At 37.9% G+C, this 17163-nt stretch overlaps 1 protein-coding gene across 1 annotated transcript in view; it reads right to left on the minus strand.

Moving 5' to 3' along the window:
* Positions 1 to 1451: 1451 nt before the first annotated feature.
* Positions 1452 to 17163, minus strand: part of lamc1 (laminin, gamma 1) — a 114332-nt gene continuing 98620 nt past the window's right edge. Inside the window, exons 14-28 of the mRNA XM_052128526.1 lie at positions 16760 to 17005; positions 16330 to 16483; positions 16096 to 16238; positions 15138 to 15316; positions 14871 to 15027; positions 13997 to 14202; positions 13815 to 13894; positions 13592 to 13729; positions 13249 to 13393; positions 13002 to 13151; positions 8548 to 8662; positions 7135 to 7334; positions 6825 to 6983; positions 6630 to 6729; positions 1452 to 2996 (exon numbers count right to left, since the gene is read on the minus strand). Coding sequence (XP_051984486.1) covers positions 2740 to 2996; positions 6630 to 6729; positions 6825 to 6983; positions 7135 to 7334; positions 8548 to 8662; positions 13002 to 13151; positions 13249 to 13393; positions 13592 to 13729; positions 13815 to 13894; positions 13997 to 14202; positions 14871 to 15027; positions 15138 to 15316; positions 16096 to 16238; positions 16330 to 16483; positions 16760 to 17005 — 2429 coding nt within the window. The 3' untranslated portion in view covers positions 1452 to 2739. The remainder of the gene's footprint in view (positions 2997 to 6629; positions 6730 to 6824; positions 6984 to 7134; positions 7335 to 8547; positions 8663 to 13001; positions 13152 to 13248; positions 13394 to 13591; positions 13730 to 13814; positions 13895 to 13996; positions 14203 to 14870; positions 15028 to 15137; positions 15317 to 16095; positions 16239 to 16329; positions 16484 to 16759; positions 17006 to 17163) is intronic.

The raw sequence follows: 17163 nt of genomic DNA on the forward strand, positions 1-17163 counted from the left end.
AGTAAGAAACAAACAGTGAAATGTAAATAGATCACTTCGTTTTTTTAAATCAAAAGACATCTGTGTTCTTTAAGATATGATGTCCATAAGCAGAACACATTTAGAAGAAGGTGAAATTGATTATTTCCATAAATTCAGCACAAGACAATACAATGATGGTTAACTAACAACGTTTGATTACGGTCTCAAGTAAATAATTTTGATAAATATGAAATATTAGAGACAATGCTGTATGTTCAGGCATGTTTTGAGGTGTGCAAGTTAAGGGTCAAGACAGAGGGTTCTCACTACGCATCAACACCTGCTGAAAATTAACCACAAATAAAAGATAGAGCTGATGCAGCATTAATCCACGTATACAGGAAAGAATCTACCCCACAGAACATTTTTATTTATAAAAAAAATCAGCTAAACTTTCCACATAATGTATATATACACACACTGGCTTCCAAAATGTGGAATAATATACAGATTTTGTTGTTTCGGAAAGAACTTGGTACTTTAATTAATCAAAGTTGCATTCAACTGATCACAAAGTATAGTTAGGACATTACTGATGTAAAAAATAGCACCATCACTATTTTTCATCAAATCTAGACAGGCCCCATTTCCAGCAGCCATCACTCCAACACCTTATCCTTGAGTAATCATACTAAATTGCTAATTTGGTACTAGAAAAATCACTTGCCATTATATCAAACACAGGTGAAAGCTATTTGTTTGTTAAATTAAGTTTAACATTGTCTTTGTCTTAAGGTCAATATTAGGCAAAAATTGCAAAAAATAGACAACTTTCTCTAGAAACTTGTCAGTCTTCAAAGACAAAGGACAACTGGCTCTAATAAAGACAGAAAGAGATGTGGATGGCCAGATGTACAACTAAACAAGAGAATAAGTACATCAGAGACTCCAGTTTGATAGATGCCACACATTTCCTCAGCTGGCAGCTTCATTGAATTCTACCTGCTCAACACTAGTTACATGTACAACAGTACAGAGAAGACTCAGGGGTGCAGGCCTTATGGGAAGAATTGCAAAGAAAAAGTCACAGAAAAACAAAAAGAAAAGGTTAATAAGGCAAAGAAACAGATCATTGTAAAACAGTGTTATGATCTTAACCCCATTGAGATTTTGTGGGAACCGCTAGACTGTAAGGTGTGTGAGAAGTGCCTGACAAGACAGTCACATCTATGGCAAGTGTTACAGGAAGCGTGGGGTTAAATGCCACCTGAGTATCTGGACAAACCGACAGCTAGAATGGCAAGGATCTGCAAAGCTGTCATTGCTGCACATGGAGGATTTTGATGATAAAAACTCTTTAAAAATAGTTAAAAGTTCAAAAAAAAAAAATAAAATGCATATAATTTTTTGTAATAGTAATTTTTCTTGTTATTACTGCCCTGACTAAACTTTGTGATCAGTTGAATGTCACTATGGTAAATAAAAGTAATTCTAATTTCCTACTCCATAAGAGCAAAATCTGTACATTATTCCAAACTTTTGGCTGCCAGTTTATATATTATGTGGAAGTTTTAGCTGATCTTTTTATTTCCCCTCGTAAATGAACTGATGAGGTGGCTGTTGAGTCTTGGTTTAAAATCAGCCATTCCTGAATCATTTAAGCATATTTACACATAAAAGTTCCTCAACTCTAATTTAAAAAAAAGAAGAAAACAACAACATCCAACAAAAATAGAACATTTGAAATAATTATTAGCACCAGTGTATCAGTCTTGCTACGCAAATGTACAAAGTTGCATAGTGTTGAATTTAGCTGTTAATGTGATTTCTTTGCAGTACACCTGTAGTAAGCAGCAGCCTTTAAAAAATAAAAACACATATAACATAAAATTGTAGTGTTTAAACACATAGCAACATGAAATGTATCACAACCATGATGGGGCATTGAAATGTATGAGCCTATGTGAAATCAACCAAGTCATGCAGGGACATTTTGTCCACTTTATCTCAACTTTTAGTACTCAATTTAAATACGCATAAGCTAAAGTAGAATACTGTATGTGTATGACAAGGTCAGTACCAGGTCTACCATGGGGCATTGAGAAAAGTATATGTGCATTATGAACATATTAAGATTCCTTCACTGTTAGCTTTGAACGTGTAGTAATAGGCGACCAAAGTGTTACAGATATATACTAGCTTAAGAAGCAAACTTCCCCAAACAAACTCTCGGCATATGGTTGGCTTCTGTTTAGTTCATACAATCCTGACTTAAAAACAAGCACATGATGGCCCTCCCTTAATTCTGCTGTATAGACCAGAAAGGTTTGAGGTGGTGCAGTCATGTGGGTTTACGTTCAACTCAAGAGGTTCATATCACCACTTGCACTTGCTGTAGCACGCACGCAAGCACACACGCAAACACACACGCACGCGTGCGCACACACGCGCACACACACACACACACACACGCACACACACAGAGGTGATGAGTGCCATTACTTGGAGTTCTTCACGTTTCTGCACATCAAAAATTAAAAGCTGCTTTTGTCTTCAGTTTGTAAAACTTGGATTTAAAGAAAATGTGGCTTTTCTTGTAGGAATACAAATGAACAAACCTTATAAAAGAAAAGAAAAACACAGTAAAAAGATATGCAACAAAACAAAGCCTGTTTTGGTTGAGAGTGGCTTCTTGCCCATATCTCAGACATGGTAGATGCCCATGGCATGGACAAGGGGAAGGGATTGTAAGGCAGATGCAGCAGTGAAGCATGGAGGTTAAGGCCGCTCTAGAGATGGAGTGTTGAAGCAGCCCTCTGGCAGAGTGTTCTTGATGTCATTGAGATTAGCGATGTCTGCTCTAATCTCTCTGATCTGCCGATCGTAGTCAGTGATCATATCCTCCTGGCTCTTGGCTATGTCATTCAGCTCCTTAAGCTTCCGATCGAGCTCACTTCCAGCCATCTTCTCCTTGGCCTCTTTTAGAGCGTTGTCGATCTGATTCAGCTTGCTCAGGTCCACCTTATCGATGTTACCTGGAAAGGGACAAGGTGAGTTTTTTTTTAATCAATATTTTTGTCCAATAGCAGGAAATTCAATAATTATCATCAATGCCGATAGTGAAATTACAGCTGATCATTTGTTACAGTGTATTTGCTTTTTTGGTTTTTATGTGTATGTAAAACCAACCCGGATTTATGTGTCAGTAAGGAAGGGAATCGTAAAAAAATCTAACGATTCCAGATCCATAACGATTCCTTGAACAACTCTGTCATTTTGAGAAAAAAACATTTGAAAATACTGAACTACATGCTGGCCACTTATTTGAAGTTTTATCAAGTATTTTCCCCTAGTATTATATTAGAAAAATGCATACCATTTCAGGCGTTGGAGCAACTCACCAATAACGATCAATAACCTTTTATTCAGTCTGACAAACTCATTCAGTCTAATGAGTGATTAACGGCTATAAATATTTATATTCATAGTATGAAACCGTTTTCTGCATTATTTTTTTATTAAAATTACATGTTTGCCCTAATGACAATGGCATTACTGCGCTGTTTTTTTTAACCCTATATTTGTGATGAACTCCCATCACATGAGCCAGTGTCTGTCTCTATGTGAAACTGCACTTGTCACAAACACATGAAGACACATCGACCCAATATCATGTTGAACTTGTAATAATGGACATGTCATGACGAATGAACAGAGGCAGAGCTATATGGCTTTATAATAGATTTGTGAGTGCACAGTGCATGTTTTGAGCTCGTACACTCACTCTCTGAGTGAGAGCAAGGAGATTTCATAGAACATCGTGTGTATATATATATATATATATACATATATATACAGTGTTCTCCCACTTGGAAATCATGGAGGGGTCTGAAATTGTCATCGTAGGTGCATGTCCACTGTGAGAGACATAATCTAAAAAAAAAAATCCAGAAATCACAATATATGATTTTTTAACTATTTATTTGTATGATACAGCTGCAAATAAGTATTTGAACACCTGAGAAGATCAGTGTTAATATTTGGTACAGTAGCCTTTGTTTGCAATTACAGAGGTCAAACGTTTCCTGTAGTTTTTCACCAGGTTTGCACACACTGCAGGAGGGATTTTGGCCCACTCCTCCACACAGATCTTCTCTAGATCAGTCAGGTTTCTGGGCTGTCGCTGAGAAACACGGAGTTTGAGCTCCCTCCAAAGATTCTCTATTGGGTTTAGGTCTGGAGACTGGCTAGGCCACGCCAGAACCTTGATATGCTTCTTATAGAGCCACTCCTTGGTTATCCTGGCTGTGTGCTTCGGGTCATTGTCATGTTGGAAGACCCAGCCTCGACCCATCTACAATGCTCTAACTGAGGGAAGGAGGTTGTTCCCCAAAATCTCGCAATACATGGCCCCGGTCATCCTCTCCTTAATACAGTGCAGTCAGCCCTGTCCCATGTGCAGAAAAACACCCCCAAAGCATGATGCTACCACCCCCATGCTTCACAGTAGGGATGGTGTTCTTGGGATGGTACTCATCATTCTTCTTCCTCCAAACACGGTTAGTGGAATTATGACCAAAAAGTTCTATTTTTGTCTCATCTGACCACATGACTTTCACCCATGACTCCTCTGGATCATCCAAATGGTCATTGGCAAACTTAAGACGGGCCTTGACATGTGCTGGTTTAAGCAGGGGAACCTTCCGTGCCATGCATGATTTCAAACCATGACGTCTTAGTGTATTACCAACAGTAACCTTGGAAAAGGTGGTCCCAGCTCTTTTCAGGTCATTGACCAGCTCCTCCCGTGTAGTTCTGGGCTGATTTCTCACTTTTCTTAGGATCATTGAGACCCCACGAGGTGAGATCTTGCATGGAGCCCCAGTCCGAGGGAGATTGACAGTCATGTTTAGCTTCTTCCATTTTCTAATGATTGCTCCAACAGTGGACCTTTTTTCACCAAGCTGCTTGGCAATTTCCCGTAGCCCTTTCCAGCCTTGTGGAGGTGTACAATTTTGTCTCTAGTGTCTTTGGACAGCTCTTTGGTCTTGGCCATGTTAGTAGTTGGATTCTTACTGATTGTATGGGGTGGACAGGTGTCTTTATGCAGCTAACGACCTCAAACAGGTGCATCTAATTTAGGATAATAAATGGAGTGGAGGTGGACATTTTAAAGGCAGACTAACAGGTCTTTGAGGGTCAGAATTCTAGCTGATAGACAGGTGTTCAAATACTTATTTGCAGCTGTATCATACAAATAAATAGTTAAAAATCATATATTGTGATTTCTGGATTTTTTTTTTTAGATTATGTCTCTCACAGTGGACATGCACCTACGATGACAATTTCAGACCCCTCCATGATTTCTAAGTGGGAGAACTTGCAAAATAGCAGGGTGTTCAAATACTTATTTTCCTCACTGTATATAAGAGCACAGGTCCAATTTTGTGTGAAAGCGAAAGAACCTGCGAGCGGAGAGGTTTGAGCTCGCCCAACTGGTACATGGAAATTACATGTGTTCATGACATTTAACAGTACTATAATGCCATAGATTTATGGTCTATTAAGCTGGACTATTGTCCATTAAGCCAATTATTTTCATTTATCTTTACAATACAATTTTACTGCTTTTATGTATCTTTTGATTTTACTTGGTGAATTTATAATTAGTCTCCACCCCTCACCTGACATACTCTGGCGCTTCCTAAATTGAAAACCATGGGAACAGACTGACTGGGCAAGTGAAAGCAGACATGCTGAATGTTTTGTGTTCTAGATTCAAAAGAACCTACTCTTAAGAGACATTCACAAAATAATCTATTTCAGAGTATTTTAGTGTTCTGTCCGCATTGGCATTGGGCATTTGGAATGTTCGAGAACAGCTAATGGAATTGAACGTCATGAACATTTTTAAGGCACGAGCTACTATTCAGTTTTTATCAAATCACACAATGATGACCAAGACATTAAAGTTTTATTTTCTGTTATAGCATAATGTCCTGTACGGCTGCTTTGAAATGATGTCTGTTGTGAAAAGTGCTATACAAATAAAAATTACTTGACTATCATTTTCTTCTGGCATTTTTAAAATATATTTTATATTTACTTATAGAAGCAATTCTGAATGAGAACATGGTGTCGGTTACCATCCCAATGTGTCAGTATGTTCGCGCACGCAGAGCATGTATACATTACTTGGAAAGACATACCGTTTTTAGCAAAGTTTGAAGATGTTATGCATCGAGTATTGGATCATTTAAATACTCTAATTTAATTTAAGTAACGGTATGGTTTATTTTTCATTATATAATAAGTAAAGATAAAACAAAAAGCCATATGTGTATACGAATGTAGGAACCTTCACACAGAACATGTTCTCACTTTACATTTGTGCGTTTTTTTTTATTGTCAATGTATATCAAAAGGACATCTTGGTCCATTATGTCATCTTGCTGCTTTTTTCAGCATCACACTTCTGTCAGCACTAGCTTAGCGTTGATCAGATTACAATTATGAGCAATTCTGACCTTTTAAAAAGCACGTTTTTGTGTCAAGTGAGTAGTTTTTAATTAATTAGCAAGCCCCACCACAGTTGAATATTGGTTATCATTATCAGCCCATACGTTCCATATCTGTGCATCCCTTATTCTTCTGCATGTTGTTCTTACCGAGTTGACTTAATAAGTCATTGATTGTGCTCAGCACTGTCTTGACAGCATTTTTGGCTTTCCGAGCATTGCCCTCTGCTTCTTTAGCATTGTCTGTTGCCTGTGAAGAAGAGAACCGTCAATAAAACCCAAAGACTAATTTGAGATTTTAAAACTCAGGTGTTGGACAAGAAGTCAAAGGAAGCCATAACACACCATGCTTGCCATCATCATGTCTGCATCTGCCTCAGCTTTCTTCTTTTCTAGCTCTTTCTCAGCAGCAGTCAGCTGGTCCATCATGTTGTTTACTTCTCCATCCAGTTTCATGGTGTCCTCAAAGGCTTTTTCTGCATCTGCTTTTGTCTTGGCTGAGCCCTGAGAAACAAGCACATCGAATCATGTATGTAGTTCTAGCTTTAGAAATGCACCTCACAGAGACACTCTCTGAACTATAAAAGGACACCCCAAAATCTCTTTACAGTATTGAGTCTGCTAGTTTGTTCTCCATTTAAAACTCAGTATGTACCTTCTGCACATCATTAGCGATTTTATCAGCTTCCTCTGCCTTGGTCTTGGCCTCTTTAGCATCTGCTGCTGCATTTCCTAGCACCGCTTCAGCCTGTCGGGTCTTCTCATTGGCTTCATTGATGGTCGCATTGATTTCTGGGATTCGCTTCATGGCCTCCTCGGCAGCAGTTTTGTTGTCATTGACTCTCTTGTCGAAGTCTGAAGTGAGACACAAATATGAATTGGTTTTACATGGGCATTTTTTGTAATAATGCATTTAAATATTACATTTCCATTACTTTTTCAATTGTTTGTGATTTCTGGAAACATTTTAAATTCATTTTGACTTGCAAATTAATCAAATTCTGAAGGACTCACAAATCAAACATCACTATGGCTCATGAACAATATCTACTCTACACAAGATCTTACCAAGAGCAATATTTAGGTATTGAAATATTATAGAGCATAACTTGAAAAATTCACTATAGAAATATTCATGACTTTCAGATTTTATTAATTTCCATGACTTTTCCACATTGTAAGAAATGTCTGTAATTTTAACAAGAGGAAAAGTAAAAATGCTACAGTAAAAACATTGGTTGGTTAACAAGTAGTTAGCTTAACATATACAATAAAAGTAAAAACATGTTTAACAAGACAATACATGTAATTTTATGGAAAAAATGTTTATGTAGAAATATGATTATCTAATTAATAGTAAAATATTTATTTTATGTTTAACAAGAGAATACATGCTTTTAAAATACTTTTACTGTAAATTATTAAAATTTACAGTAAAACAGATCCTAGAAGTCCCTGTGTGACCTATCACATTTGATTAGATTTTATGGAAATTGTTGTTTCTTCTTATTTTTGATAACAGTTATTATGCCCATTGGGTTGTCGTGCGTTACCCTGATGGTGTTTTGTGTGGGTAACACTCTGCACAGTCACTATATGTATATTGTTCATTGCTCCTGGAAAGGACACTCTTGATCATCTTAAGGCCATTATGTGGCCTGTTGTTACCACAGTGTTTAACCATACATTTTAAAGTAAAAAGCAGATTTGTGTAGCTCCAGAAGGCTGACATGTTAGGTTCATATCTTTTAATATAATGGTAGTAAACTGTAAAATACAGTATAGAGGCACCAAAATGACATTGTGTAATGCCTGAAACATAGTCACTGTATTTTTACAATATATCTCAGGCAATTACAGCTGACGGTATTTTACTGTAAATTTAGCTGATTTTTTTTTATAGTGCAGGTTTTCCATGACAGTGAGAACTCTAGTATTATAGATGTCTATAATAGGTATTTTCCCAATATATAAATCTAATTAAAAAAATTTAATATCTAAGATATATGGCAGTATTTCAACAATCACCATCTGAAATTCCAAACCATGATGACCATAGTCCCCTCACCTCTAAGGTTGTTTAGTATGTTCTGGGCTTCTTGGAAAGTAGATCGGCCTTTTTTTGCTGCTTCCTCAGCCAAAGCCTTAGCTGCATCTGCCCGCGCCAACAACTGATCAGCTGTCTGAGTGGGAACGAGGAGAAAGAAGAAAATGTAAGAAAAAGACAATGTTAGGTTGGACTACTTAAATTGCACTGTTGTCTTCAAAATCTTGAGTAACTAACATTCAGAAAGAGGAATTTCTACATACAAGCAATTTCCTATTTTGAACATATAGATATGAGAAGCAAACATGAGGAGGTTTTCAAGTGTTTTGGGGAAAAAATATGCAAGATTTGTGCATGTCTGTCTAAAATACTTCACTCTGAATTGTCAATGATGGCTTTTTGCTGTAAAATATTTTTGATATAATGTCAGCTAAACAGTTTATTTGACTGTTGTCCCTGGTAACCAATGTCGTACATTGTGCTAGTTTCATGTCTCTCGTGTTTCATACTCCATGGTCTCTTTCTTCTCCGGTCATTATTGCAAAATAAACCCCATCAGGATGATACAAGATCACCCTGTCACATGATAATTTTGTGATGACAGCTGACTATACTTTATCCCTTTCTTAACCTTTAAATAAAAGTTAAAAAAAGTACACGTCCTTTTGATAGATAAACAGCCCCTGGTCACAATATGCTTTTAAAGTATGGAAAAGATTCTTAAAAATATCTTTATTTCATGTTCCATGGAAGAACGACAGTCAAATAGGTTTAGAAAGACATTAGGCTAAGGATGACAATTTTCATTTTTGGGTGAACTATGCCTTTAAGCAGCTTAAAAAATAAGTTATACTCTGAGCTAAGCACAATGTTTGAGTTCATGGATCGGTCCTTTCATTAAGAGCATGACATTTAGCTCAGTCAGATTAGGATGGGACTATGGACTATGACCAGCAGTATCACTCATCTCTCATCACTATCATTATGTGGTTCCTGGCTCTCTTGGTACATGGTTAACTCTTACATTCCAACCATGTGAAAGAGCAGCTTTACTAAAAATTTATGATAAAAATCTCTCATGCTTCAAAATTTTCACCAAGTGCCACCATGACATGATAAAACATTTTTGAGGTGAAGTTGAACAATGTTTAATACTCATATGATATTAAATGGATAGTTCACCCAAAATAATTACAATTCTCTCATCATTTACTCAACCTCATGTCATTCTACAGAACACAAATGAAGATTTTTTGAAAAATATCTCAGCTCTGTAGGTCATCAAATTGCAAGTGAATGGAGGCCAGAACTTTGAAGCTCCAGAAAGAACAAAGCAGCATAAAAGTAATCCATAAGACACCAGCGGATAAATCAATATCTTCAGAAGCTATATGATAGGTGTGGGTGACAGATCAATATTTAAATATTTTCTACTCTGCGGTACACAGATTATTGCATCAGTCTTAAAGCACCGCTCAGGAACAACCAACAACAACAAACAATTGCGTGAGAGATTCACCTCAATCTGAAACCCTCACCGCTCAGGAACAGCCAACAACAACAAAAAATGTGCGGTAAGTCATGGCATCCGCTCATGTTATTTCTTCCTGCATTGCATGTCACAAGTTTACAATAGCCTCCAACGTCAGCAGTGAGGGATTCACATGTGATAAATGTAAGGAATTAGTCAGGCTGATGGAGAAGGTTAATGAGCTAGAGACTCACATCCGAGCGCTAGTGGAGGTCAGTGAGAAAGAGAAAACGGTAGATACTGTTTCGGATGCAAGTAGTACAGAGAGCAACATACACACTTTTGTTCCGGCTTTAGAGCCCCTGCAGCATGGAAGACCCCACTCTCCCATTCCTGTTAGGGTTTCCAATCGATTCTCCCCACTCTTGATGCACCCACTGAGAATCATGTTGAAAGAGCCCTTGTTATTGGCGATTCTATTGTAAGGAACGTGGAAATAGAGACTCCAGCCACTGTTGTTAAATGCATTTTGGGTGCCAGAGCGTCTGACATCAAATCAAATTTACAAGTGCTGGCTAATGCTAAACGTAGATTTTCTAAAACTGTTATTCATGTCGGCACTAATGATGCCGGCTTCGCCAGTCGGAGATCACTAACGATAAAGTTAAAGAGGTGTGTGAATTTGCAAAAATGATTTCAGACACTGCAATAAGCTCTGGTCCCCTCCCTGCTCGTCGTGGTGATGCGGTTTATAGTAGATTAGTGTCACTGAATGGCTGGATGTCTGAGTGGTGTCTGGAGAATAGAATAGGATTTATAGACAATTGGAAGAGTTTTTGGGCTAGACTTGACCTGCTAAAGAGAGACGGACTCCATCCCTCCAGGTAAGGTGCTGCTTTCCTCTCTAGTACTTTTGGCTCATAGTCTTAATAATGATAGTATTTGACTAACTGGGGCCCAGGTCAGGAAGCAGACAAACTGGTTAATCCGAACATCTGCTAGCTGCCTTGAGACATCACACAGGTCACAAAACTACAACACATAAAGACAGTATCTCCTAGATATCTCATAGAGACTGTGTCTGTTCCCCGAACTACCAAACACAATACCCTCACTAAATAATTTAGAAAACATTTTATTACGGTCAAACTTGAACAAAACAAACAAATTAAAAATACACATCATATAAAAATAGGGCTTCTAAACATTATATCTCTTTCTAACAAAGCACTAATTGTTAATGAAATGATTACAGATCATAGATTGGATGCACTCTGTTTGACTGAAACCTGATTTAAACCAGATGAATATATTATCTGGTTGATTATAAATGAATCTACTCCCCCAGGTTATTGTTATAAACATGAGCCTCGTCTGAAGGGTCGAGGAGGTGGTGTTCCTACAATTTACAGTGACATTTTTGGTGTTACTCAGAGGACATGATATAAATGGAAGTCTTTTGAACTAATATCGCTTAATGTGACACCGTCAGATCTTTTGAAAATCTTTTAAAAGGTCATCTTTTGTCCTTGCTACAATGTATTGATTGCCCAGGCCTTATTCTGATTTCCTTGGTGAATTTGCACATTTTTATCAGATCTTGTAGTTACTGTAGATAGAGCTTTAATTGTTGGTGACTTCAACATTCACATAGATAATGAAAATGATACATTGGGATTAGCATTTATCGTTATTCTCAACTCTCTTGGAGTCAAACAAAATGTAACCGGACCAACTCATCGCCATAATCATACGCTAGATTTAATTCGGTCATATGGAGTTGATGTTGATAATATAGAAATACTGCAGCAGAATTCGTATCATTACCTCATCTCTTGTATGCTGCAATCAGCTAATGTTACTCAATCTACACCATGCTATCATTCAGGTAGAACTATTCTTTCGACCACTAAAGACAGCTTTACTAATAATCTTCCAGATCTATCTTAGATCTTATACACTGAATAAATCCCAAAGCCCAGAAGAACTTGATTAAATAACCAAAAATATAAATGCAGTCTTCTCTAGCACTCTTGATTTTGTCGCCCCTCTTCGATTAAAGAAAATTAAAGAAATAAGCCCTGCACCATGGTACAATTATCACACTCATGCTCTCAAGAGAGCAGCTTGGAAAATGGAGCACATGTGGAAAAATGCCATTGTCTGAACCTTGGATTTAGGATGGACCACACCGAACCTCACCGGACAGGATGAAATGCGTTTCACATCCCTGATCTCTGCCTGCATCACCTCGGTCTATTGATGGACTACGATCTTGAAATGGAATACATAGACTATCAATTGCCAACAAAAGCCTTCATCAGCCAATTTACAAGGACAATTGCATCTATGTGAACTTCTGCAGTTAATCCAGGATGGACTTCAAAGACATTGGTCATTAATCTTACAGTTCAAACAAAATCGATGTTTAATCATATCCCATCATATTGCCGCTGAAGATATGGATTTAACCACCTGGAGTCATATGGATTACTTTTATGCTGTTTTATGGGCTTATTCATACAAAATTTTAGATTTAGATTTTTGGGTGAAATATCCCTTTAAGCGCCATACATGGGCTGATTTTCCCCAAAAAGTTTAAAGAGAAGCTTTTATTTTTTTTGTCACACATTATACATTTTGAACATATACAGTGAAATATTTTTTCCCGCATAGCCCAGCTAAGCTGGGGTCAGAGCACAGGGTCAGCCATGATACGGTGTCCCTTGAGCAGAGCGGTCAGTTAGGGACTTGGCGGTGCTGGGGCTTGAACACCTGACCTTCTGGTCAGTAACCCAGAGCCTTAACCAATGCCCCAAACATTGTGTTGCTATCAAAACAGTGTTGGAAAGTGTTCGGATCCAGTTTTAAAACTGTAATTATTTTTGCAATACCGTTTGGTGATGCTATTGGCGCAGAGGTTACACAGTTTTCCATTTAAAGAAACTGATTTCATAAGAGTGAAGACCTAAAAAATGATAAAAGGGGGAAAAATGTTGTATACCTGTTGTTCGGTCTTTCCTTTCTCTAGTAGTTTTCGGACTTCTGTCTCTTTGCCCCTCAGATCCTCCCTCAGGTCATTGTACTCCTTCTCGGTCTTATCTATCAGTTTGTCCAGGTCTGATGCCTCCTTCTTAATCTTATTAGCCTCATCCTGAGATCAGAGGAATTCACGCATATTTGATTATGGATCCATTAAGAGTTGACTGTGCAAAGTAAGCAACACAAGTAAAACGTTCTAAAATCAGCACCTCTAATGATTTGGTATCAAGTGGGGGCAAGCTGGTCAGGTTAGCATAGATCTTCAGAGCTTTGTTCCCAGCCTCCTCTGCTTCGGCATGCACCTTGTCAGCCTGTTTCTCTAGGCTCTTGGCCAAGTCTTTTGACTCATTGTACCTGAGAACATACGGAAAATGGATTAGTTGTAAAACACTACTGTTTTTAACTTCAGTGTACAAACTCTAATAATTAGACCCTAAACGGACAAACTGATATTTCATGCAGACTTGGGGACTTGCATGTTGATGGAATCCATAGCTACCTACTGAATAAACATCATAAAATATACTTTGGGAAGAAATATCTAACACATACTTCCTGTTGAGTTCATCAATATCACTGCTTGTCTTGTTCTCGCCATCCAGCGCCTTCTTCAGCATATTATAAGCTTTGGTAGAGGTGTCATTTGCGTCCTTTGCGATCTTCTCAATCTGATCTGCATCCGTTTTATGTCTTTACAAAAATCAACAGAACATGTTAAGTAAAGTGTTTGTGGTGTGAAAAAGCAATATCATTTTTTCTCAATAAAATAACTAACTTTTCTGCCAGTTTACGGGCTTCCTCTGCCAGAAGTGTCATATTGTTTGGATCTCCAGAAGGTGTGTGTATTTTAATGTCCTATGGGAACAACCAAAAGGATGACAATTAAGAGAGTTGCCAATTCACAGACATTCATGGGATATTAAGGTATGCTCTCTTAGCTGGGTGTTGAAAGCTCACCACTTTACTGATAGCCTCCTTGGCTTTGTCCAGCTCCTCTCTAGCAGTGTTGATCAGGTCCTCAGCATCACGGACTCGGTTACGAGCTCTATCTGCCTGAGTGCTTGTGTTGTCTACGGTGTTTCTGATGTTCTGCAGTCTGTTCCACTGGGTGTTCAGGGTCTTGTTGATGTTGTTTAGACGATCCAAAAGGTCTTTATCCACTTCTGTGTGGTAATAATAAAAGATGACAAGATAAAGTTAATTTAAAGCAAACTATCTGCTCTATTATCAAGAAAAAACATGAAATAATGAATAGACTTTTCATATCCGATGTGAAAAACATCAGGGGTGTAAATGTTTGCTCTAATAATTATTTTCAAATTGCATTATTCATTTAAACCACACATTGAGGACTTCAAAACATTACAGCTTAATTTTCTGCTGCAACATAACTATCTGAAAAACTGCTCTGGAGCTATATGTTGTGAAAAGCACTATAGAAATAAAAATGGCATAACTTGATTTGATTCAATTACTATTCTTTGTTATATGATAGAATGAATACTAACATCTGAAATTTGTTCATGATTTTGGAATGATTTATAATTAATAAAAAAAAAAAAATGCTAAAACAATTGTGGATACAAAACTGGAGGGACAGAATTTACGCCAGCTTTTACATTCATAGGCTTAAGAATTGCATTTTAGGAAAGAAATGAACATGTAATACATGTAAGTGTGTGCTATTGCAGTAATGAAATCGATGCATTGCATTTTCAAGCATTTGTATCCCTAGTAAGTACAAATAACAATACAATAAGATATCTGCACAATGGCAATTTAAAAAATATTTATTTTAGGAATAATATTTTGAAACGCTGACAGACAATACCTTTGCTAGCCTGAGCCTCTTCCAGTAAGTCCATAATTGTTTTTTCTGCTTCCTTAACTCTGTCCTCAAAGGCCTGGTCACTCACTGTATCCTGACTGTTGTCCAGATTATCAATCAAAGTCTGCAGGTCGAGAAGCTTCCGTCTCTGCTGGTTCACCTGTACAAAAAGACAGACGTATCAGAACTGGTCTCCTCATTTACCAACAAAAGTCCTTTAGGAAAGGACAGCAGCTGCCTATAAATGCATTTAGAAGATTGAGCACTTGCCTTGTCCCTGACCAGACTGTAACAGTTAGGGCACTGCTGGCAGCCTGGTGTAGAGCGGTTATAGAAGTAATTCTCCTCACACATGTCACAGCGAGATCCCACAAAGCCTGGACGACACTGACAACGCCCGTCCTCCCTGCACTGTGTGGACTGGGAGCCTTCTGGGTCACAGTCACAAGCTGAAACAATACAAATGAAAAAAAAAAACAAACAAAAAAACAAAAAACAAAATAAAAACATGAATAGTATAAATAGGGTACAAAAATGGGTGGTATGGACAAAATCTTATATCTCTCAGAATTAGTAATTTTAAATCACAAATAAGCCATATATGACAATATAGATCCCCCACCCAAAAGTCCATCAATAAAATGGTTAATATATTAGACAATCATGTTGTTTTGCCTATTTTTGGATAACCCAGAACATTTTATACTTTACAAATAAAAGATCATTTACATTTTTATTAGTAACTTGATAGACAGATGGATTCAGAATGTATCTTTTGGCTCCCATGGCACTGCTCGCCATGTATACACTGCAAGTGGCTCTGTGCAACACGACAAAGCTAGATCAAAACTAGACATGTGTCAGTTTTCAGTTCACAGCTTTCTGTTTGATGCTACATTTTTTAAAATCTAAACAACGTTGACTCGACACAACAGCTGTTCCTTTAAATGACAAGTTCTTACTTGTCTTTACTTTTTTAGACACGTCATGCTCTGTATTTTCGGATTCTTCCAAGTTGTGTAAATAATGTAAAGTAGTCCTGGTCACTGATAGCCATGCGGAAATACAATTACTGCAGTAAACACGTAAAGCAGAGTCTCTAGACCTTGACACATATCTACCATCGCAAATATAGCATCATAACACTCCAGCCCTCTAAACTTTATTCTGCATTTATTACAATGAGTTCTCAGGAGTCCTGTTACATAAATATAGTAGGAAATCTTACGTTTGCACCCCGAGGAACCGAAGCCAAAGAAGTTGACCTCACAGTGCTCACAGTGTTGACCTGTGACCCCAGGCTGACATTCGCATTGACCGCTGACAATGTCACACTGGCCGTTTGTAGAGCCAATAGGGTTGCAGTTGCATCTGTGGAAACAAATTACATTTAAAACTGTGCAGGTCTGCTAACATTTAAGTTCCAAATTCTGCATTATTGTTAAAGAATTCAATCAAATACCTTTCACAGCCCTTGCCGCTTTGTAGGTTGTAGAAGCCGGGCTCGCATGCACTGCAGTCTCTGTTAATGACGTTGGGAAAGCACTGACACTGGCCTGTTACCTGCAAGCAGGTGGTCTGCTGGTCTATTGTACCGTATGGTGAGCACGAGCATGCTGCAGAGGTAAAAATTACAATAAGGTTAAATAAATACTGCATGCATAAATTATTTGGTATTACAGAAGTGTGGGTGGATCTAGAACGTTCTACCCAGCTGGAAAATCTAGATTGATCGCACTACTGGTTAGGACTGCTAGACCACTTTGGACCAGCAAAAAAATTAAATATCATGTTCCAAAAAAACATTAAACTTAAAATGATATCATCTGGTTGTTCTAGCAGGCTACAGGCTGAGAATGGAATCAAATGTTTACAAAAAACTTTTCACTCACGTTTGCACTTGTCGGCTACATTTACAGCACGTGCGTCACCATAGAAGCCCTCTTTGCAACGGTCGCAGAAGCTGCCAGCGGTGTTGTAAATGCACTTGAGGCACTGGCCTGACTCTCGGTCACAGTTGCCCACAGCATTTGGGTCGATGTTGTTATTGCAACTGCATGCATGGCACATTCTCACGGGACCTTTCTCACCCAGCGGGTCACCGAAAAATCCATCATCACATAGTTCACATCGCTTACCTGGACACAGGATGACATCATATATGGTAATATTTACTTTATCCAATGAAATAAGCTTTTAATGGGATGAATGCTCTTCAATCTTAGATCACCACTAAATGAATACAGCCTCAGTAACCAATCATTTTCAGTGCATCTTTGTTTTCTCCACACAATGA

The sequence above is a fragment of the Xyrauchen texanus genome, chromosome 6 (assembly GCF_025860055.1).
Source record: "Xyrauchen texanus isolate HMW12.3.18 chromosome 6, RBS_HiC_50CHRs, whole genome shotgun sequence".
NCBI classification, from domain to species: domain Eukaryota; kingdom Metazoa; phylum Chordata; class Actinopteri; order Cypriniformes; family Catostomidae; genus Xyrauchen; species Xyrauchen texanus.